A 24,675-nucleotide genomic window follows, 5' to 3' on the forward strand; every position below is an offset into this window, starting at 1 on the left:
GCAATGGCAGCCTAGGATTTTAGACCTGGGACTGGAGGAGATCAGAAGCTTAGTGTTCTATCTCATCACAAACAGATCCACAAGCTGCAGACTCCAATAGGAACATGTTAAAATGAAGCCAGCCCAAGAGGTGATTGTTGTTGTTGTAGGGTTTAACGCCATTTTTCAGCACATGATAGGCTGTGCGTGGCGGCCAGTATTAATGGTGGAGGAAGAACCTGGGAAAACGTCTGAAAGAACCACCGACCCACGAGAAACTACTGGCAAGCTTTCTTACATACCCATATTAGCAGAATCCGAGACTCGAACTCACGCAGACAGAGGTGAGATTACAGTGATCCGTAACAGAGAGCGCTTTAGACCACTCGGCCACCCCCAAGAGGTGAAGGGACCAGCATTCTTACCATGACTGAAAAATATTCACTAGGACCTTAATCTCCAGAAGACGTGTACTGAGTGCTACTGAAGAGACCAAACCCTGATGACTTCTTGCAAGAAGGACTAGAGGAGGTCAACTCCGGATGTCAAGCTGGCATCCATGCAGACAGTAATTTATGGTGGTTGATTCTGCAGCAGCATGCTCAGTATAAAGTTGACTGACGTTCTCCCATTAGCAGAACCTGAAATGGCTAAAATTACAGCAATCTGTCTCCATGTTATCTGTACAAATCAGGTCACTTTTATTCGTACTCTGTCCACTTTTTTCCCTTCACAATATTAAATTACATCAGTGTTTCATCCATATCAAACAAAACATTGTCATTAAACTCAAACATTGCTGGAATTAAGCCAAATTCATTTGTAAATGCTACCCAAGAGTGGTCCTGCTTCTGAGTACTGACCCATATCTTTTCATGAAACCCTTGCCGAATGTGAGACAGGTACTGAAACTGCTGTCTCGAAATATTGTTTAAGACAAGACTCTTAGCAAATATGCAGATTCCCTCTACATTGACTAGAATGTTTAAGCTTAGTCACTGAGCAACCATTCAGCTATCTTATCATCAATATTTGTGCCATATGAAAGGAGGTAGCCTCTCTTAAGCAGATGTCCATTCAGATCTGCAGAGGTCACTTTTCTTCCATGTATTCACAGTGGATTTTGGAATCTTGAAATTTTCAGTTGTAGGTTTAATTAGGAATGATTAACAGTGACCTTCTTTTGTTTGAATGTATCATGTTTAAAGTGGTCATGAAAAAAACTGGGTCAAGATAATCAATCTCATCATGTAAAGCAGCTTTCTTCATTGGCTGTTCTTTTTGTGATGTATCCTCAGAGATAACACTTTGAGGCTACTTATGTGGAGAGTCTACTGGACTCTTTGGAAATGATCTGGCAAGGGGCAATCTCTCCATGAACTAGATAGTGTCTCCTTGCTTGTCACATAACACATGATACTCTTATTCATCTAAATTTGTATATCATTTTCACAGTGACAGCCATTCAGTATGTAAACTTAAATAACTTTTAAATAGTGGTAGGTTATCTTAATTATACTTCAACATGTAATTTTTCCATGGGTGACTGGTTTTCAAAATGTATTGGACAATTATTTATCATGTTTCTCGTCTTTTTACTGGCTTCATTCAGTTAACAAAAATGTGATTGGCCTTCAGTGTAGACATCATTAAATATGAGTCCACTTTAGGCAGGCATGAGAGTCATGACTTTCATTAAAGACAATGAAAACACTATTATTCTATTTTACTTGGCAAACATGATGCCCTAAATGATACACTAAAAAATCAGTATGCATTAATAATTCAAAGGATTTGTGCAACAAAACAAACTCATTACCCCAGTAGCATTATGTAACACAAATAAGGCTTGTTATTGTTCTACAGTTAATAAACCTCTCTAATTTTTAATCAGCTAAACAATAGTAAGACCAAAGTATCTTTCAGTGTCAACATTTTAAAATATCAATCATATGGAGGTACAGGAAAATAAAAGGTATCACATTCTGAAGTGCATAGATGGGAGTGCTTCAACTAAAAGGTTCCAGGTTCAAACCTGTCTAACTTTGCTTATTCATCCACTGTGATATTCGGCAATCAGAAGAGAACTGTGTTCTTTACTGACACGTTTGACATTTGGGACCACTATAGCCTGGTTTGCATGCACAAGCACCAGATAAAGTGTTCTTATCTTACACATTTGACATTTGGGACCTCTATAGCCTGGTTTGCACACACAAGCACCAGATAAAGTGTTCTTAACTTACACGTTTGACATATGGGATCTTGATAGCCTGGTTTGCACACACAAGCACCAGATAAAGTGTTCTTAACTTACCTGTTTGACATTTGGGACCTCTATAGCCTGGTTTGCACACACAAGCACCAGATAAAGTCTGTAAACTGCTGACAAGACAAGATCCATTCCCACACCCTCCATTACATACGTTGTCCTCAAGACTACAGCCATCTGCTGTGCCTGGAAATGCATCTTTGGAACTCAAGTCATACAGCTGAAATTTAAGGATTGACTAACTAAATAGTCTAATGCAAATAAAACTAAGAAAGAAATGTGATGGATGAAAAGCTAAATTGTACAGAATAAAAACCACAGATATACTGTTGGTAATGTTTACATCAGCATTTTGACAGGAAATAAGAATCCCTCAAACGTACTGACACTCTCCTGTCCAAAAAGCATTTCCAGAAGTTGAAGACAAGACCATTTCTTCATTTTAAGTGCCAGGTGTTGAAACCATCTATAATATTCTTTAGTGATAAGATTTTAAATCGGCAACTGTGGCAGACATTGGATGTAAGATCAGCAACATTTTTGTTAGAATAAACTACATGTACATTGTATATACTGTTAGAATAATTTTGGTGAAAATGCATGTTAATATGACCATGCATTGAGGAAAATTAGATTTTCATTATGTTCTTGATGCTGAAGCCATATCTGCGGTCAGACTGGCAACATTTTCATTCAGAATGAACCAGATATCAAGATATGTCATCTGGTGAAAAAGAATCTTTTCAATATGACTTTTGATTTAGGAAAGTAAACGATGTTTATCTGAAAATACTTACCTGATCACATTAACATTAGGAATCCAGCCCTCCAAAAAGGATGAAAATTGTCTTTGCTGTTATATAAACGAAGTGCAATAACCCATGACCATTACCTCCCCTTGACACTGCTAGGTGTTGATAGTTTTAAGCTAAGTAATGGGTCAGAGAGTATGCTTGCACAGTGTAGACGTCAGAGGGTGTTAAAGTAATGGGATAAGTAAATTATTTTCAGATAAGCAATTTAGTTTTAAAAATTTACTTTTACCTTCAAATATGTTCGCAAAACCCATTAACATTAGGAGAAAGGTGATTGGATGAGGAATAGCTGAGCATCCTCCCTATACCCTGGGAATCATTCAAGAGAAGAAAGGCTATATTCATTGTGTAAAAGATGACTCGCACTCCTAACATGGACACAACACAGATGACAACCGCTTAGCCAGTGACAATTAAACCAGTTAAAAAGAGAATTATTGTTATAATTTCATGGCCTGAAATCTTCATCATGAATTGTGAAGCAACTCTGAGCTTTAGAAACTTGAGAGTACACTGAGAACAAGACCCACTTCAGCAATGATGCTAGAGCGTGAGGGCTAATGTCTTCTTTACCAACCTTTAATGGGAGTAAGAGTCATTTTTCTGTTTCCTTGTTCACTTCAGGTAATATTTGACAGTGCTGAAAGGATACTGCAAGGATGTTTCTCTTGACCAATCTATCAAAGAAAGAGTGTGTATGACAACTCTCTGATTGCCCAATGAGTGCAGCCTATTCTTGGTAACAATCATAAGGACCAATTTGAACCATCTGATCTGAACTGAAGATAGTTTAGATCCGCTGTAACTCACTCACCCTGCATGCTGAAGCTAAAGCTATCTGAAAACAAGTTTTGTATGGTGGTAACTTTATCAGGACCTTGGATACAGGCTTGAATTTGTCAGAACTGAGTTTTGATGAGAGATTCCATTTTGGGAACAGGTGAAGGACTTTGGTCTATGAAAAAGAAATTGGCTAAAAGATCTGATAGACTATTATCTGGACTGATATCTCATCTAGCATGATACCAAAATGTGTCAGATCTCATAGAACAGAAGCCTTTGATGGCAATTGGGTCAAATTGTTCTCCTAATAAAGTCACAGAAAACATTAGCCAGTTGTAGAATCGAGGCACTGAAAAGGGTACATGTTGTTATTGTCTTTGCATCAGTTTCTGAATCTATGCCACTTTCTCTCTTAGGCCTTCAAAGTTGAGGGCCTTCTGTTCATGAGATTCTATCCATGACTGAGAGCTGTAATTCTTTCCTTTGCTGTTCAATCCTCAATGATGCTGCCAGAAATTTTCATTAGAAGAGAGGTCCCCCACACCTACCTCCTGCAGGGGGATCAGGATAATGCTAAATGGGAGCTGATGGGTAACAACATTATTATATGTATTATTCTCTGCTTCTTTTCACTCAACTTCTTCAAAGCCTCTGCAGACACGAAATGGTCCACCTTGCATCTGCATAGTCATGACTTTATTCACTGTTTGTGATGTTAAGAGCAGTGTGAACCTTATCTTGCGCAAGAAATCCCCTCTTAGTATCTGCTGTTTGTAATCAGAGAACCACTGCAATTTTGTCCAATTTAAACAAATTATTCAAACATAATTTTCTACATCTCAATCATGTTGCCCCTAGAATATTTCTGTTGTCGGATCACATTTGTTGGAAAGCTGTATTCAGCCAAGGTTGCAGCATTTGAAGAACATAGGTAACCCTCTGCAAACATTTTTGTCAGTAAATGGATTCTCTTTCTGTTATTCATGACAAAGAACACACAAAATCCCTCCTTTTTGGTTCCTTCCTTAAACAGTTGTAGGTAATCAACCATGTGCCTTGTAATTTTGGCTCCCCTTTGGAGTTAAGACTGAGTCGGTCTATATGGTTGTGGAGGCTGAGATGCAAGCAGGAGGTGCAGCTCTTGACCTGCCTGTTTCTTCACTTCCTCAATCTTGCTTCTAAAGAGCACGGACAACCCAAAACGTGTCATAATCAACCTAAGGGTATGGCGCATTATATATATATATATATATATATATATATATATATATATATATATATATATATATATATATATATATATATATATATATATATATATATCTATCTATATATATATATATATATATATATATATATATATATATATATATATATATATATATATATATATATATGAAAATTAAGAATATTTGTATTTATATATGTATATAACTTGACTAACAAGAGAATATCTTAAAGAAGTCTGGATGTCTGAGCAGCACCATTTTCATGTTGGGCCAAGTAGACATTGTGGAGAATGTGTGTAAAGTTTTACTGCAATCCTACATATAGTTTAGTAGGAATGGCGATCACAAATGTGTGCTAATGGATGTCAAACAATGGATTACAGACAATGGTCAATTCGAAAAGCTCTTCTGGTCTATTACTAGGTAAGCTGACAAATATTCTCTAAAAGCTTCACAACCTAAACAGACTGACAATTCTGTTACCTAAATGCATTCTTTCCTCAATTAAAAAATGTCTATATTTAAACAGAAGAAACTGTAACTTAAAAATCTTTTATATGTAGTTTGGCATCACCAAAATAACTCGACATTACTGTACATGCAAGTTTTGTATAATGGAGACAGGAGGCGATTGGATATATTCTTACCTCTGCATTGTGTCTTAACTGCTTCATGCATCCCTTAAATTTTGGTGGTGGACTTGGCAGGACACCTGCTATCACTCCACCCAATTGCAATGAGCCCTCTACATTAAGAAACATGTTTTCACCAGGTGTAAAACCGCTTGCCTCACAAGGAAGTCTATCCTCAATGCCACCTTGGACATTTGCACTCAAGCAGTAGTCAGCCACGAGTCTTACAAACTGAAACATATTGATATATTAAAGGACTGAGTTACTGAACAATTTGTGTTTACCACACTTGTCAAGACAATCGAATCAATTTACCCTGATACTATCATTTTATCATATTATAGACAGGCAGGAACTACGGGCATATTGAACAAATTTATGCTATAATAATAACCCCTCATGCTATTATGATGACATTATAGCTAAGCAAGGTAGTGCATGGAACAATTATGGCATAAAAGCAACATTGTTCTACAGTAACACAGTGACAGTAATAAATCTAAATACAAGATATAGAAGGTTAAAAATAATCAAGAGAATTTACGTATATGAAATCTTGTGAAAAGACTAAATTTACTTCTGCCATAAATTGGCTCAAATACTTCACATGACTGTCATCGGTAACAATTTTTATAAAAAAGTAATATACCAGAAAAGTTCACTCAGCAGTCTTCTGTTTTCTCAGTGTATGTTGTTGGAAGAATATATTATTTTATATTTTTTACTGTGATACTGAACTGTATCAACATGATAAAAAAAAATATATTGTCACAAGTCAAGAAAGGGGCATCACCAATGCAGCAATATCATACTTGGAACTATTTTCTTTTCCCATTTTTGAAATATATCTGACCTAATATATGTTGTATTTCCATATTTAGGCCTAATTCCTTTTTCTTCTCTCTCTCTCTCTCTCTCTCTCTCTCTCTCTCTCTCTCTCTCTCTCTCATACCCTCTCTCTCTCTCTCTCACTCCATCTGGATAATCAAATCTTAAAATAAGCGATGAAGATGTACCATTAAAAAACTGCTAATAATGAGCCCCAAAGAACAAGTTGGTAAGCATTACCTTTTTGAAAAATAGTTTTCACATGAATTATGTGAACTGTGTTTGAGTGATCTTACATGCCCTGTTTCTATCTCATATATAGTGTCACTCATAAATGTTAAAATAGGAAAAAAGATTTTTAGGGCAAAATTCCAGATGAAAAATAAATACTAAACTTTGTTTAATTAATTATTTTAACCCTTGGCACAAACCTAACTCTGCTTGAAAATGATGGAAAATTGGGGACTGACAACTGCTGACTTCAAACTGAAATCTGAGTGCAGTGTCTGTTACCTTACTAGACAGAAAGCTTGCCAAGGTCACATTATTATTATCTACAGGTTGCCAAGGTCATGTTATTGCCATCTATACAGACACATTCTGTTACCTTTCTAGATTGCAAGCATACCGAGGTCACATTATTGTTATCTACACAGACAAATTTGGCAGAGCTTATGCAATAAAAAGCTCATGAACCTACTAATTACTGTATTTATGTAGATGATTTTGAATCTAATTCCTAAATAGCCCTCTTGCAAACAAATTAAATATTCAGACATTTGAGCATTGATCATTCTTAACCTGGCAATCTGTTGTAAAGCAGTATAATTTCCAGCCTTTCTCAGTTAGTCATCCATGCAATTCACTTACATTAAACAACTGGATATAATACAGTGAGAAACCACCCAAATACAACTATTTTATTAAAATGTTGAATCTACAATTTTGTGCAATTGTCAAAAGGTTCAAGCATACCACACATATTACATATACTATAAAGTTTGTGAATGCAGTCACGTTATAAGTAACCTGAAAAATTACCCTCTCCTTTATCTACTGATACATCAATGTAACTTAATTAACAGTGCTACAGTACCGACTCCCTTTTATATCTCTACATCAATGTAACTTAACAGTACGAAAGTACTAACTCCCTTTTCTGTCTCTACATCAATGTAACTAACTGCAAAAAGTACCATCTCCTTTTTCTGTCTCCATATCAATGTAACTTGATAGCGCAAAAAGTATTATAATTTACAAATTTGAAAAAGTACAGGCAGAAAACCTCTAAAGTACCATCTCCTTTATCTACATGAATGTAACTAGTTGCAAAAGTTCTATCTCGTTTATCTAACTATATATCAGTGGAACTTGATAGCTACAAACAAGTGTTATAATTTACAAATCTCAAAAAGTACTCTGAGAAAACCTCTGAATTATGACAGCTTTGTTGCAGTTGTTGAACTGAATAGAGCATACCTTTTTATCCCGAATTACATCAATCCTGTGCCATTTTCCATCATCAAATGGGCTCATCTGGAGCTTATTCTGGCTATCCGTCCCTTTTAAAGCAAGAGTAAGTGTGCCTGTTCCTTGATTGATCTCCAGATACGGGTATCCATTCTTCAACTGCAAGGAAATGTAATCCACAGGATCTGTGTCGCTCATAATTCCAAAAGGTCCATTGTAAAAAATAAGTGAATTACTCAGTTGGGTAAGAATTTCAATGCTAGTTCGGCCCTCTTCACATTGTTCGAATGACTTATGCAAGGCATAGCCACTTCCATCAAAACTGTGCCGCAGTTGTTGACATCGTGGACCTTCAAATCCAGGGAGACATTGGCAACTGTGGGAAAGTAAGGAATATTTCTATTGAGCTATAAACATTTCTGATCTCTTCGATAATAATTTGTGAAAGACCGAGTCTTGATGACAGTGAATACAAATTAATTACCATAAAGTTTCATCAACACAATTAGAAAACTTGCCAATATAATTTGTCTTTTATTTTTTTACCATGAGCATTCTAAGTTAACTCGTCTCAAATGTTCTCTTCTTTGAACAAAATATCCTCTACAAATAAAAAAATTCACCCAAAACCAAACCTTCCAAAGCCTACCAAACACCAGAACATCAAAACAATTTGCCCATAATACAAATTCTTAAAACTCTGAATAATATCCATATAAGCATATTTATGAATTAGTGAAAGTTGTATGTTCATTTTTTATGCAATTATTAACTGAAATTAATTCTGATACAATCATTTCTCAAGTTTAGATAATTATGCCTAAGAATCAAATTAACAGCATATATTATATAATATTTAAGAACAAATTTAGTGTTGAAGGGGAAAGAATTACTTTTTTATAGTTTTTTTCTTCATGTAGATACATTTATGTGTTTAGATTTGATACAGAACTATTGCATGGCCCTTGCTCTTTTTTATCCATATATATATAATAATGAGGACTTTGTATAGCTCATAATCTTTAGAAGCTCTAAGCGCTATACAACATTAGGCAACACCTATAAGATAAGAAACATTTAACGATATGATTACAGAAACAAACACCATGAAATTAGAAAATATTAAAAAAACATGCTGAGAATATTTAAGGTAGGAAACATTATTAGGTATTTAAGTTTGTTCTTGCAGTTTAAATAAGTGAGTTTTGAGATCCCCCTTGAATGTGATCACTGTCTTTGTGTCTAAGTTCAGTGGGCAATTCATTCCACGTTGCTGGGCCCTGGTATGCAAACGAACGCTGTCCATACGACTTTGTTTTCATACTTGGAATAATGAATATCCGATTGTCAGAAGAGGAGCGTAAGTATCTTGCTGGTGTGTACACATGAGTGAGGTCAGATAGGTATGATGGACTAGAGCCCGACAGTGAAATGTAGCACAAAGAACAAATTTTCTGTTTGATTCTGGATCGAATGGATAGCCAGTGTAGGGGTACAGAGCAGCGGGGAGGTGTTCTCTGATTGTGGTACTCTAAGTATGATCCGAGCAGCTGTTTTCTTGAAGTTTCTGGAGTAAATATTGAGATGAACCAGACTGAATTGAGTTACAATAGTCCAGTCTTGAAAGTACTAATGAACACACAAGTGTTTTAGTGGCATCAACTGAAAGATATTTGCGAATTGAGCTGATGCTTCTCAGCTCAAGATATGCAGCCTTGCATATGTTCATGACATGTTGATACAATGTGAGAGTACTGTCCAGAGTAACACCTAGGTTTCGTACTGATTGTGTGAATTTAATGTTGGCGTTGCTGATATTTATTGTTTTAGGTAAAGGATGTGAATGAGAAAGTCTTTGTGTTGTGATCAGAATGGCCTCAGTTTTATCATCATTCATCTGCAGCTTCTTACAAGTCATCCATGATTTCACGTCAGAAATGCGCCTCTCTACACCTTGGATGGTAGCATCAACTTCAGTTGGGTGGCTAGTTTAGTATATTTGCGTGTCATCAGCGTACAATTGATGAGACACTGGATGATGATCTATGACACTTGAGAGCGACTGAGTGTACAGAATGAAGAGAACAGGTCCAAGAACAGATCACTGTGGAACACCACAACATAGATCAACTGGTTTGGAGTGTATTCCATTTGCAGATACAATTTGTGTCCTGTTGACCAAGTAGGACTTGAACCACACTAAGGCTGTATCATGAATGCCAAATACACGCTGGAGACGGTGAAGTAATATAACATGGTCTATTGTATCAAATGTTGCAGACAAATCAAGGAGGGTGAGGACTGTAATCTTTCCACTATCCAATGCAGAGAGAATGTCATTAACTACTTTTAGAAGAGTAGTTTCAGTACTGTGGCAAGGGCGATATGCAGATTGTACATTGCTAAAAAGACTGTTTGAAAATAGATGAGATACAAGCTGGGATAGAACAAGCTTTTCTAAGATTTTTGAAATGAATGGGAGATTAGAAACTGGACTCTAGTTCTTTAAATCATTACGGTCTAGTGTTGGTTTCTTCAGCAGAGGCTTTACAGTGGCAGTTTTGAAAAATGATGGGAATTCCCCAGATGAGAGAGAGGTATTAATAACATCAGTTAGTGAAGGCAATACTGGATCTAAGCACTCAAACAGCAGTGATGTTGGAATTGGATCAAGTTCACATGACTCTGGTGCACTCTTCAACACGATTGTACATACGAAATCCATAGAGACAGGTTCAAATGCTGCTAATGGTTGCCTCTCAAATCCTTTATCCCAACTGTATGGTGACGACGAGTCAATTGAAATTGTGGTGTCAAGCTTATCTCTGACGGTTTGTACTTTGTCACGGAAGAAATTTGCAATTATGTCCGGAAGGTCGACCGGAGAGACGGTAGTTGGAAGTGGTGTAGATTTGTTCCTTGACATTAGCTTGTTAGTAGTCTCGAAGAGCTCTTTTCAGCTGGAACTTTCCATGATCTTGGTAGTGTAGTGGGCTGATTTCGCTGCATTGACTATATTTGTGACATGCTTCTTAACGGCTTCATAGATTTGCTTATAAATAGTGAGTCTTGTGGAAAGCCAAAGCCTCTCTGTTTACGGCGGTCTCTTATGCGAAGCTGGTCCCTAACACTGCTATTCCATGGATAACACTTTTGAATTGATACTCTTCACTTGGTAGCTGGTGCATGTTTGTCAAGCAATGAAAGCAGCCAGTTATCGAGTTGTTCTGCGGTAGGAGGTAAGCAAATTGTTAGGTTACCTTGGATGTCGTGCATTAGTTTGGTTCTATTTATCATACGAAGGTTTCTCTTAGTAGCAGATAAAGTTGGAGGGTTAGGGACTCATACGTCAAGATGGCATATAATGCAGAGGTAATCTGATGCAAGGTCATGGGATACCAGGGAGGACCGTAGAATGTTATCATCAGGTCTATGAAGAATCCAGTCCACAATGTGATCATGTTTATGGGTGGGTTGGTTAACTGACTGTTTGCGGTTGAAAACATTATTGAATCTATGAGATTTGATGTATTTGGTTTTCCTGGACAGTCAAAGTGAAAGTTGAAATCTCCAAGAATAATTAGGTTGCCACCGATCGAATTTCCATAGTCCAGGAGATTCGGAAACTGCTCCAAAAAGAGAGTCAGCCAGCTTGTTTTTTCTACTTCGAGGAGGGCGGTATAGGCAGAAAAAATGGACTGACCTTTGCTCCTGTGTGAGTGTGGTTTGGACTAGTTTAAACGATGTGTGGTCGAAATTGAAAGTTGTGGTGTGGTTAAGACATTTTATCATGGTGTTCTTTGTGATGACAGCAATTCCACCTCCGCGTTAATCATGGGGGAATGACTTGATGGAGTAACCAGTGGGTGTTAGATCTGTACACTTGGGCTCATCGCCTGATGTTTTTAGCCATGTTTATGTCAGGAAAAAGACGTCAATATTCTGGTTGTTGATACAATTAACTATTTCTCTGCACTTTTCCGTTGGTCCTACTGACTGGGCATTGAATAATGCAATACGCAGAGGTATCTCCTGGATAGCTGACACAAAGGTTGATGAATTAATAGGGATTTGAAATATCTTATCTAAATTAACGGTCGAATTGTTTTTGAATTGTTGAGCCGAAATGACGGAGATAACTGGAATTCTTCTTCCTGTCCTATGCCGGTCAGGTTTGAAACAACGTTTCTTTTTTCGCTTCATTTACATTTAGGTCATGATGAATGTAGTCTCAGTTCGTTTAGAGCACAGTGTAGTGTGGAGAGCCAAGGAGTGATCATTCAAAGCAATTAATGAGGGTCCATCATAGCATAAATGGGTTGACTGGCGAGTATCACGTGATGGCGGTTTGTTCAAAAACAGTGGAGCAAGACAGCTGAGAAAATGTCTAATTGTTCTCATTTCCAAAACAATGAGATGAAGAAACACATACAGATTTAACAGCCAATACATAATGAACACAATAACGTAGATGAAAACAGGCAACAAGCACAAATATCATGAAAATATTTATATATATATATATGGTTATTTTAAAATGCAAATGCAAGTGCTTTAACCTGATCCTAATTAGAATATGATTGGTGTATCTTTTATTTCCATTTAGTAACCAAATTTACTACTTGAAATTGCTTAATTTTCAAGGAGCAACAAAACAATGAACATTGAATGGAAGCAGAAGGGCATCTTTCCAATCCACAAATTTAAGCATCCATAAAAACGTCAAACTTCACTAAATCATCGAAAATTGACATGCACCAGAATAAAGGAATTTATGGTTCCGGATGGATTATTAATAATTTTGCATATTACCAATGTAAAAGTTTAGTAAACAACCAATGTGCTACATAATGTTTTAGTGGATAATGTTTGACAAAGCAATGTTTGCTTTGTAAACACAGATAAAATAACACGATTGCATTATTCCAGTCCAAGGGGATTATCAACTTGTAAACACAGATAAAATAACATGATTGCATTATTCCAGTCCAAGTGGATCATCAACTTGTAAACAACATGAACTGCTGCTAAAAGTGAGGGATGTTCAACAAACTGAGTAAAAATATCAATTCTGATTTTTCTCAAAAAGAGGACACATATTTTGTGGTACAACATGGCAATTACAATACAGTGGATACTGACATGGAACTCCAGTGCAGAAACAACGATCTAGATAGTGCAGAACGTGCCATCTAGATTTTGTTTTAGCACATATGTATTATCACTTTTATCATAAAATGTTAATGTGAATAAAAGTTTAGTTAAAATGAATTGAGTCACTAAATTTGCTAAAATTATTTTGTTGGCTAAACTTACAGTATCTGATGATTTGGTGATCTGTCTTCCTTTGGAGATGATCCTAATTTAATTGCCAAAAATCCAATAAGATATCACCAGTGCTATTTTTGCTTTGTCACTGTATGTTGACTGGTTCTTCCTTTCATTAGACTGCTCCTCCAACACAACTCCTATACTAACAGATTACAGCTTGTAACTAGTCAATTTACTGATATAATAATGGTGACATCTGGTATTTTAAATTTTCATGCAAATCAGTATTACATCAGAAAATATTCCCTGCAATTACATTCAGAAAGTCTTTTCTCAGGGCAGATTATTATTATTCTTTCCATCGAGTTTTACGTTCTTTTAGAAGCAAACAGAAACATGTTCTTGACACATGAATGCCCTGCAGCATGTAACATAAAAGCAAAACTTAACGTGATATATGTACAAAACAGATGGACAGGAATATCACTCTGTGTCCTTTCCACGTGTGATCTGAGGTATACAAACTTACGATATCACTTTCCAATCATCTTTCACACATGTTCCTCCATTGTAACAGTAATCAGCTGTGCAATCCAGTGGCATACTGAAGTCTGTAGCATGGCAGCTACACAATCCTTCAACTCTGTTCCAAACACCAACAAATGAAGTGCTATTTGTGTTTACCAGTGCTGGTTTTTCCTGAATATTAAGCCAATTATAGCAGCCACCTTCACATATCTCTTGGAGACATTCATCAATCGGTGTCATCAAAATTTGCCCTTGACCACCAAGTGTTGCTTGAAACTGCAAAACAAAAAATCCTTTGAACATTAAATGTAAGAATAAACTTATAAATTGGCCCTGACAAAATCCATTCAATTTATAATTTAGCATGGTATTGTAAGAAACATTAAAAAGATAATGATGTGCTAAAATGTAAATGATGTTGATGAAAATAATAGCAAAAAAATTACAAGAATAACAGCATACTACACATCTCCCTTGATAACTTGCAAACCCACTTATAATGCGGGGTCAGGCATGGATCCCATTTTTTAAATCAGAAAATACCCCAAAATTTAGTCCCCATTTGTTGAACTTGAAGAAAATCGCGATAAAAATTGGTAGCCGGAAGCTTTGATGTATCGCTCGCTTTGTCGTCGAAAACGGTAGATAGGACCTGGAAATTTTAATCAACACTATTAAATATCAAATTTAAAAATAGGTCGGTCATACATTTTTTTTACATTTTCTTTCCAAACGACATTCCTAGTACACCGCAATTAATGATATGTAAGGAAAGTTATATCAATGAAAATGTCACTTAGCCGAGTAGAGTCAGTATTTTAATAAATAAATACAAATTAAATTAAAAAATTATCTATTGAAATTTGTGTTATAGTTCTATCTTTTAGTTCCTTTTAAGTGTAATCATCATCATTCTAAAGTGTCCTCTTGTAATTAAACATAAAATTCATCAATCTACCATAACAACTGTGTCTGCAAGCATTCTCTGAGAACCTAATTAAGTGCCAACCGTGTTTTGATAACTGACTTCTGGAAATATTTGTTGTATTGTTGCACTGGATTAAAAGCTGGCCTCCTTTGTATTATCATGTTAATTATGTATTTTGAACCAAATAAAGGAGGTGAAATAAAATAAAAGTTAAAAGGCACGAAAATCCTACAAACATAAAATCTAGCGGCCCCGGTCATATGTCAGGTTAACTCACTTCATTTGATCAATCGAACACTTATAAATGTTATTGTGTATGTAACATAAACACCCTTAAATTAATTGATTCTTTCAAAACTGTGAGCATAGATAACAAGCAAGCCAAGCAAAGTGAATACTTCATAAAATAAAGAGCATGATTTCACAGATATGGACCATTGTGGGCAAGCGAGTTTCAGAGAATTCTTGAACTGGCACTAAGAGATATCCTTAAGGATGATAAGAAGTTTCATTATTTCATTATTACTTCCAATGAAATCACGACATCAATATTGTACTAATTGAACAATACAGAAATTGAGTTTCGACGTATGCAATTGTCTCACAAGATAAATGTCATGTGTTTTTGAAAAAAGGAATCTTGTTTGGTGTTGTATCAACGGTTAGTCTAGTTACCCGCTCTGTGGACTCCCGATTTGGCAGGATAATATTAAACACCATTATGGGAACCATTCATCAAGAAAGAAAAACCAGTGATGTAATACACATATTTTTTCATGTACACGTGATGATTGCTGAAACGATCTTTCATATGTTGGACATATTGAAAATAAATGTTATTTAAACAGAATAACAAACAACTTCATTAGAAAAAGCGAGTTATTAAAAATTATTATTGACGGGATTGTAAAATGAGGATTCAGTCAATAAACAGCTAAGTTCCTTAATGCCGCTCCCCCCCCCCCCACGGGTTTTCTCGATGTCAAAGCGATTATGTTTCAATTTTTGGAGGTCCCTCGGTAACTCACTCCTTACTTATAGTGTGGTCTATGTTTGTCGACCCCGTTGTGCGCGAGTTATCAAGGGAGAGGTGTACTACTAATAATTATAATAATAACAAAAACCCCAAATACATTATGTATAGTATGTATCACACCACTATAAACTACATATAGATAGCCAGATCTATAAAGTTTTTAGAAAGAAAAAAGTCAATTCAATTAAAAAGTTTGCACATTTGACATCTGAACCCCTCCCAGAGATTCCAAATTAATCCTCGGCTCACAGATAGCTACCACATAGGCAGCATAAGCACCAAGTTTGATAACATTCCAACCAGCAAAGTAGGAGATATGGTCAGACAGAAGGGATGATAAAGATATAATACCGCAATATAGTGAGTACTCATGAGGATTTGTACAGCTCCTTATTTGGACAAGCTAATGTTCCAACCTTAAAAATAAGATCCTTAATAGCAAGACCCTTTTTTTAAATGCAGGATATTATGTGTATATTGATGTGTTACCCTTATAAATAGTCTTCAGATTGCTATTGGTCAGTACAGTGACATACCGCTATAAACATCATTGGTTATAGCACAAATTTGGACATTACCCAACTGTGGTGTAGCTCCCTAAAAGTCGTATATATTTTTTCAAAGTACAAAAAATAATTTTGAAAATTTATCATTTTGGGGAAGAGGTTATGTATGAATTCGAATTTAGCACAAATATCACAGGGCTCCTGAAATTTTACAATAATTTCACCAATTTCTACAAACAAGCACCAAACAATGCAGTCGTTGATAAAAGATTCTCACCTAAATTTATAAATCAATTAACACAAGTAATTGCTAATCATCAAAGTAAATCTCACAGCTGAATATTGTTCAATTTATGGGGTAATCATTTATGAAACATAATTTTAAAAAATCGCCATTGTTGATTAAAAATTATTCTTGCTGAAGTCATTCAAACAAATAGATGTTAGTGTTAATTAGTGGGTAATTACACCGGATAATGGTACACAAAAACATAAAGCATTTACTGTTAAAAAGAAACTTAAAACCTTCAAACACAATTAGCTACAGATTTATGTGTTCATGAGTTGACCATCTGAGGATGGATCAACGGATCAAAATCAATAAATTTTTCACACAAAAAATAAAGTATTGATTTGCTGCAGAGAAATTCTAGTAGTATGACCTTGACCTTGGGATGTATACATACATACATTCTGAACCGTAATGTGCTTCATCTATCCTAATATAATTTTTTTAATATTGTTTTTTGCACTGAATTCAAACACATAATGATCTGTGACAAAATTACTAAATATCCCACTTTTGTTTGCTTATTTTCAATGTAGTACATGGTGTTAACATTCTATCTATTCAATCTATACAATAGACATACATGTATATCTACCAATGCAAAGTTCTCTGAATAAACAAAATATTATAAATGAAATATCTTTTTTAATGACAGGCATATTTCTTGTTTAATATGTTTTGAATTGATGGTAACTGTACCAATGGAGCATGTTGTTTTGCACGCACTTTATACCCACACTCCACCCACAACAACTTGCAGGGTATGTCTGTGGGCAGTCTAATATTTACACACAACAGAAAATACAAGAGTGCATGTCATACATGTTTGCAAATTTTTTCTGTGACAAAGTACAAACCGTCAGAGATAAGCTTGACACCACAATTTCATTTGACTCGTCGTCACTATACATCTGGGATACAGAATTTGAGCGGCAACCATAATAGCAGCATTTGAACCTGTCTCTATGGATTTCGTATGTACAATCGTGTTGAAGAGTGCACCAGAGTCATGTGAACTTGATCCAATTCCAACATCACTGCTGCTTGAGTGCTTAGATCCAGTATTGCCTTCACTAACTGATGTTATTAATACCTCTCTCTCATCTGGGGAATTCCCATCATTTTTCAAAACTGCCACTGTAAAGCCTCTGCTGAAGAAACCAACACTAGACCACAACGATTTAAAGAACTATCGCCCAGTTTCTAATCTCCCATTCATTTCAAAAATCTTAGAAAAGGTTGTTCTATCCCAGCTTGTATCTCATCTATTTTCAAACAGTCTTTTTAGCAATGTACAATCTGCATATCGCCCTTGCCACAGTACTGAAACTACTCTTCTAAAAGTAGTTAATGACATTCTCTCTGCATTGGATAGTGGAAAGATTACAGTCCTCACCCTCCTTGATTTGTCTGCAACATTTGATACAATAGACCATGTTATATTACTTCACCGTCTCCAGCGTGTATTTGGCATTCATGATACAGCCTTAGTGTGGTTCAAGTCCTACTTGGTCAACAGGACACAAATTGTATCTGCAAATGGAATACACTCCAAACCAGTTGATCTATGTTGTGGTGTTCCACAGTGGTCTGTTCTTGGACCTGTTCTCTTCATTCTGTACACTCAGTCGCTCTCAAGTGTCATAGATCATCATCCAGTGTCTCATCAATTGTACGCTGATGACACGCAAATATACTAAACTAGCCACCCAACTGAAGTTGATGCTACCATCCAAGGTGTAGAGAGGCGCATTTCTGACGTGAAATCATGGATGACTTGTAAGAAGCTGCAGATGAATGATGATAAAACTGAGGCCATTCTGATCACAACACAAAGACTTTCTCATTCACATCCTTTACCTAAAACAATAAATATCAGCAACGCCAACATTAAATTCACACAATCAGTACGAAACCTAGGTGTTACTCTGGACAGTACTCTCACATTGTATCAACATGTCATGAACATATGCAAGGCTGCATATCTTGAGCTGAGAAGCATCAGCTCAATTCGCAAATATCTTTCAGTTGATGCCACTAAAACACTTGTGTGTTCATTAGTACTTTCAAGACTGGACTATTGTAACTCAATTCAGTCTGGTTCATCTCAATATTTACTCCAGAAACTTCAAAAAACAGCTGCTCGGATCATACTTAGAGTACCACAATCAGAGCACACCTTCCCGCTGCTCTGTACCCTACACTGGCTATCCATTCGATCCAGAATCAAACAGAAAATTTGTTCTCTGTGCTGCACTTCACTGTCGGGCTCTAGTCCATCATACCTATCTGACCTCACTCATGTGTACACACCAGCAAGATACTTACGCTCCTCTTCTGACAATCGTATATTCATTATTCCAAGTATGAAAACAAAGTCGTATGGACAGCGTTCGTTTGCATACCAGGGCCCAGCAACGTGGAATGAATTGCCCACTGAACTTAGACACAAAGACGGTGATCACATTCAAGAGGGCTCTCAAAACTCACTTATTTCGACAGCAAAAGCAAACTTAAAGACCTAATAATGTTTCCTTACCTTAAATATTCTCAGCATGTTTTTTTGTTGTTGTTTTTTTAATGTTTTTCTAATTTCATGTTGTTTGTTGTTTGTTTTTGTAATTAGATTATTATGTTTCTTATCTTATAGGTGTTGTCTAAAGTTGTAAAGCCCTTAGAGCTTCTAAAGATTGTGCGCTATGCAAAGTCCTCATTATTATTGTTATACTTGGACATGTGATATATTTGCTAATTTCAAGCTAACAATGTCTCAATGTTTTCTTATTGTGTAGTCTGTGTGAATGTCCATTTCCATGATTCATTCCATGAATCTCTTGGTTTTTTGTGTCTTATTTTTTCTTTATCAGAATTTGATCTGTTATTTCATTTCTGTTGGCCAGTCTTACTATAATCAGATTCAGCCTTCACATTGGTACCAAAGTATATAAAATTCTCATAAGAAAGCACACATTTAATAATCACTCAAAAATGAAAGCATATCTGGATGTGACACCAAGAAACAGCTGCTTTTATGGCTATCACTTGGGAGTTCTTATTTCTCCAATAAACAAACTAAAATAACATTATAGGAAAGAGGACAAGTCAAAATAAATTGACACTAATTTTATACATATGATACACAATGAAATGTATGGATTGCAAACTTCATGTAGGATTTAAAATATGATCAAAGTATGCTTTAATCAAAGCCAGGTGTCCAAGTGTATTCAGTCTACAAATCAATAACACTTCACATAATCCATTAAAATCACTTGGACTCTTTAATAAACTCTCTGATACTGAGCAAAACAGATCAAACAAAGACTATTTCACACCCACCACCCTCTATATCAAGGTCCCTATTGAAATTTTCATCTATCAATATTTACAAATATGCATATTTTTATAGAGTTTGGTGTACCAGAGACCCCTGATATCCTCTGCTAAAACATAATAATAATAATAATAATGGATTCAAACTGGATATACATACAATCGGAAGAACCAAACATTCTACCCAAAATTTTCAATTATAAGTCAGGTCCACTTGCAAATAACATTGAATATGACCTGCAATCACATAATACACAAGCAGATCAGGGTCTATATTGTTTGTTCTACCAATTACTCCTAACAAACATAATGCAATGGTATATTTTTGTCCATTAAGTTTGAAGTTGAACCAGACTTGTACGCAAGTATATATGATATATCACTGCAGTAAAATTTAATCCAACCCAAACTTTCATTACGTTTAATCTGTGTCAATGTTTGATTTTACCTCAGATCTGTACATATTGACTATGCCATCCGAGCGGCTTGGTTGATACCAGGGGGAGCCATGTGCTGCATAGCGAATATCAGTATAATCTTTGTCTGTTTGATGCATGATGCTCAAAATAAAGACATTTTTGGGGTCTGTATTCAGTTTGGTCGCCAGAAGGTTGCGGAATTTGTCAGCTGGACTCTCCATTTTAGAATTACCCGGCCCACTGCTCACTGGTGTCACAAAGTACTCATCAGTTATTCCTAAAATATGAGTAATACTCATTAATGTACATTTATGGCTGATCACTTGTGCAGTGTTGGAGTATTTAACGTTTTGAAATAGTGATATTTTTACACAGCTAAGGGCCTAATCATTTCAAAATCATTAAAAAAATTATTGACTGAAATGCTTTTCTTCTTCTTCACTTTAACTCTTACCTTAAAATTGTCAATACAGAGAAAATTATCAGAAAATGTACACCACTTTCAATACAAAGGAAAGCAGTAAAAAAATTGACACAAATCGTCAATACAGTTAGTCAACATTTTTTGATACTTTTCTATGTATCGAATGTAGGTGTCCATTTTCTGTCAAACTGGCAACTTATGATTATGTGCCTGATAAATGAACTACCATGGCTCCAGGAAAATAGTCTAGGCAGAAAGTTTTATTTTGACAAATATACTATTAACAATCTTTATTGTATTTGCATAGAATGATTTGTACATGCACTTTATAAGCCTCTATTTTAACCTGTTTATAATATCATATATTTAACAGTCACTTTTTATTCTGTAAAAAAATGCCTACAAGTACATGCTTGAAAATGTTCCCCTAAACATTGACCATAACATAAAGTCATGCACATGTTAATACAAGATCCAAATCTGCTGTTAAAAGAAGGGGACATGACCTATACAGACAAATGGTACAAAATTGTTTGCAAAATATAGACAAATATGAAAGCCTTTAAAAGTAAATGATAGAATAATCCAGAACTTTGTGGCTAGTCATGTACACCAGTAGCAGTTGCTAGGAATATTTTTACAATTTGCTAAATCATATGGATTTAGATATAACTTGTATATTAAGGCAATTACAGGAATGGAAATCGACTACAGATAAGCACCCGCCCTGTCTTTCAACAGTTGTCCTTAACCCCTTGGTCACAACCCAAAACATGGTCTTCGTGCTGTTTTGAGCGAGTCACCAAACTCAACATTAATAATTTGAAAATTCCCATCCACGTGGTTTATTAGCATCTGAAGGGTGGCAAGGCTAACACCACAAGCCTAATGTGGGTTGCCACTCAAAAAGGTTAAGAGTCACTGCCTTACAGTAAGCTGATATTTTGTAAAGCTTATTACTTTAGTATGCATGCAGTTCTAACACTCAATTCAATGAAACGACCCCTCTAAGACATTATTCCACTATGAATAGTTCAACAATTTCCAAATATTCTAAAATAGATTTCGAACTGCCAGTTTTGATACAAACTGGCTATTCCCAATTATATATTTATGTTGGTTTTGTTATCTTTTTCTTAAAAGACACTATTCCACTATGAATAGTTCAACAATTTCCAAATATTCTAAAACAGATTCAGAACTGCCAGTTTTGATACAAACTGGCTATTCCCAATTATATATTTATGTTGGTTTTGTTATCTTTTTCTCAAAAATTCTAATGGCTTTTTTTTAACCTGATCAGAAATTACAGAGTATGTGAAGCGGGTTACTTTGCATAAATTTAAATCTTTTCTGTGGTTGTTTTTTTTTTTGCATCACTTCTTTCCAAAATATAAAAAATTAATTTAAGTTTTGCATGATTTTTGCACCTTTTGCCCTAGCAGAATTTCTGCATTTAAATGCATAATTTTAAAATAATGATGGAATAAACAAAACTGTAATAATTGTTCCTTTGTAGCAAGATGTTGAGACATTTAGGACTAATTTTCGAAACTTATTCCTTGCCAATAGTTGGTCATTTTCCTTCCCTGGAAGCACTATGAAACTTAATGAAGGTAACTCCTTTGAAATTTCTTTAAGAACTTTATTCTTTCCTATCGAATGCAATCATTGTGTCATATTGTCTATGAAATATTGTGTGAAGTCACCTGTTTTACTATATCACATTTTGAGTAAATGTGAATTTAGCATAACTCATGAAGTATACAATTGTAGAAATTAATGGTTGCTATAAACTATAAATTTTAAAACGGTGAAAAGTAATTCATCTGTGCAGATTGAAAAGCCCTTTCTCGATGAGACAAATATCTGTAAACTAAGATCATGACAAAAATATAATTTTCTGCAACGATATCTGATAACTTAAAAGTAAATTAATTCACAATATGTGACGAGAACACCATCGGTAGGGATGATACTTTTATATAATGATGATACTTTTAATCCCAAATGTTATCAAATTCTTACCACTGATTCTTGTTGAGCCACTATTACGTACAGCCTCTTCTGACAGTTCTACAATTTCTATTGTTACAGTTGCCATTACTGAAACGTTACTGATAACATCAGTCACTTTGACAGTTACTGTGAAGGTAATTGGGGGAACCTTCTCCAACAGTGTGATAATACCCGAGGTGGAGTCAACTCTGGAAAACAAATGAAAAGCACAATCAAAACTCATTAATCCAGAAACATCTCCCATTTTTCATGCTCAGATAGGAAGAACTGTGAATAAACAACCTTTTCAAAACAATCAGAGGAAATCTATCTCTAGAAATTGTCATAAAAATACTAAGACATTGGAATTAATGAAGTTAGGATAAACGTAGCTTCAATGTTCTAAAACCTGCCATAAACTAGTTATCATTTGATGAGCGTATGTCTAACGTAATAATCATGTTACAACCATACACAACATCTTTACATATATGCTATAAGCCGATTTGTTACAACACAGTTCCTGTTATAACGTAAGTATAATCATGTGGAAGTAAAAGTATGTGTTTTATGTACATTATTAAAGGGAATATCATTATTAGACAGTCACACTAAAAGGTGACATATTTATGGCTCCCATGGACAGTGTTATAATGAGTATTGCATATCAGAAGCTGATTTTGGCACAAAAGGTAAATGGAAAAAAGCTTTTACATGTGAATTAAACATACAAAGTAACTAGACCTTTATAACTTTATGTACCAATTTTTAGTAGATTCATAACTGCCACCTACCACTAACTTAATCACGGAAAAATATCTTTGCCAGATATGCTGCATTTCTGAGGCAGATCAACAAATGTTGACAATTTATTTTTTGGCTAAACCAAGAGAATTGATCCCTCCAAGATAAATTCCCAGAATTTCCCTTTTGTAAATTTTAATACTAATAGACCCTTAGAAACCTTCAACTGATTTTTATCAATTTATCAATAAATTCTTAAAGGTGATCTTTAAATATGACATTCATTACAGCAGACTTACGAGACGTATCTACCAGCAACAGCTGCATTTTGCAGCTCAAATCTCTTGTCCACAACGTCCCAGTCATCCAAGTCAGCTGCATACACTCGCCCAATCGGGATGTTCTTAAACAGTCCTGGAAGAGTAAGAAATAGGCATTAATTAGGAGGGAAAAAAAAGGAATTTCCAAAAAATTACAAAATACAATTTACATTAGTGAGTCTCTCGAGCTACATGTAACAGATAATTTTAAAAACAAGTCTGATGGGGAAAAAAATCTACAAGTTATATCTGACATTCAGTGCTAGAAGAAAATATTCTTTATCAAATGGGTTTTACACTTATCTCTGATAAGCAGTCAACATTTCTGACACAAACATTTCACAAGATCTTGTAGTTTCAATTGTATTCAATAGCAAATTTCCTCTAGGTAACCTGATTTTGGATGTATTCAATGGCAAATTTCCCCTTGGTAACCTGATTTTGGATGTATTCAATAGCAAATTTCCCCATGGTAACTTCATTTTGGTTGTATTCAGTTTGGTCTTAATACGTATAATCAGAATTCAAATAATTGTGTTCCGCAATTAAATTCCTGAATCAGTGTAAGTTTTCTTGCTCACAGTTAGGGCAATGATTACCATATTTGAAGTTTCGGTGTTGAGATCACTTCAAGTCTTTTTGAACGAAAATATGGCTTATCTTTAAGCTTTTCAGCAGTAATAAAACATGAATTTCATGTATATTATCTTGATGATACATTGTGTTGCCAAAGGCAACCTTTATGTTATGAAACTATATCGATGTCAGAACTGGGTCACATATATAGACAGTGTTTCATTATAGACTTTCCACAGTAGTAAGAACAGATCAAGAGTATCAAGTTTAACATCAAACAAAACAAAATAAAAGA

General features: G+C 35.3%; 1 protein-coding gene across 2 annotated transcripts in view; it reads right to left on the reverse strand.

Moving 5' to 3' along the window:
* LOC149777015 (neural-cadherin-like) overlaps window positions 1–24,675 on the reverse strand; it is a 149,821-nt gene that overhangs the window by 36,441 nt on the left and 88,705 nt on the right. For both annotated transcript variants that reach the window (XM_089941765.1, XM_089941766.1), the window contains exons 22-28: window positions 23,784–23,898; window positions 22,771–22,949; window positions 20,348–20,595; window positions 13,809–14,083; window positions 8,018–8,384; window positions 5,726–5,941; window positions 2,297–2,471 (exon numbers count right to left, since the gene is read on the reverse strand). In XM_089941765.1, the coding sequence (XP_089797891.1) occupies window positions 2,297–2,471; window positions 5,726–5,941; window positions 8,018–8,384; window positions 13,809–14,083; window positions 20,348–20,595; window positions 22,771–22,949; window positions 23,784–23,898 (1,575 nt within the window). The remainder of the gene's footprint in view (window positions 1–2,296; window positions 2,472–5,725; window positions 5,942–8,017; window positions 8,385–13,808; window positions 14,084–20,347; window positions 20,596–22,770; window positions 22,950–23,783; window positions 23,899–24,675) is intronic.

The sequence above is a fragment of the Sinohyriopsis cumingii genome, chromosome 18 (genome assembly GCF_028554795.1).
Source record: "Sinohyriopsis cumingii isolate HCF-2022 chromosome 18, ASM2855479v2, whole genome shotgun sequence".
NCBI classification, from domain to species: Eukaryota; Metazoa; Mollusca; class Bivalvia; order Unionida; family Unionidae; genus Sinohyriopsis; species Sinohyriopsis cumingii.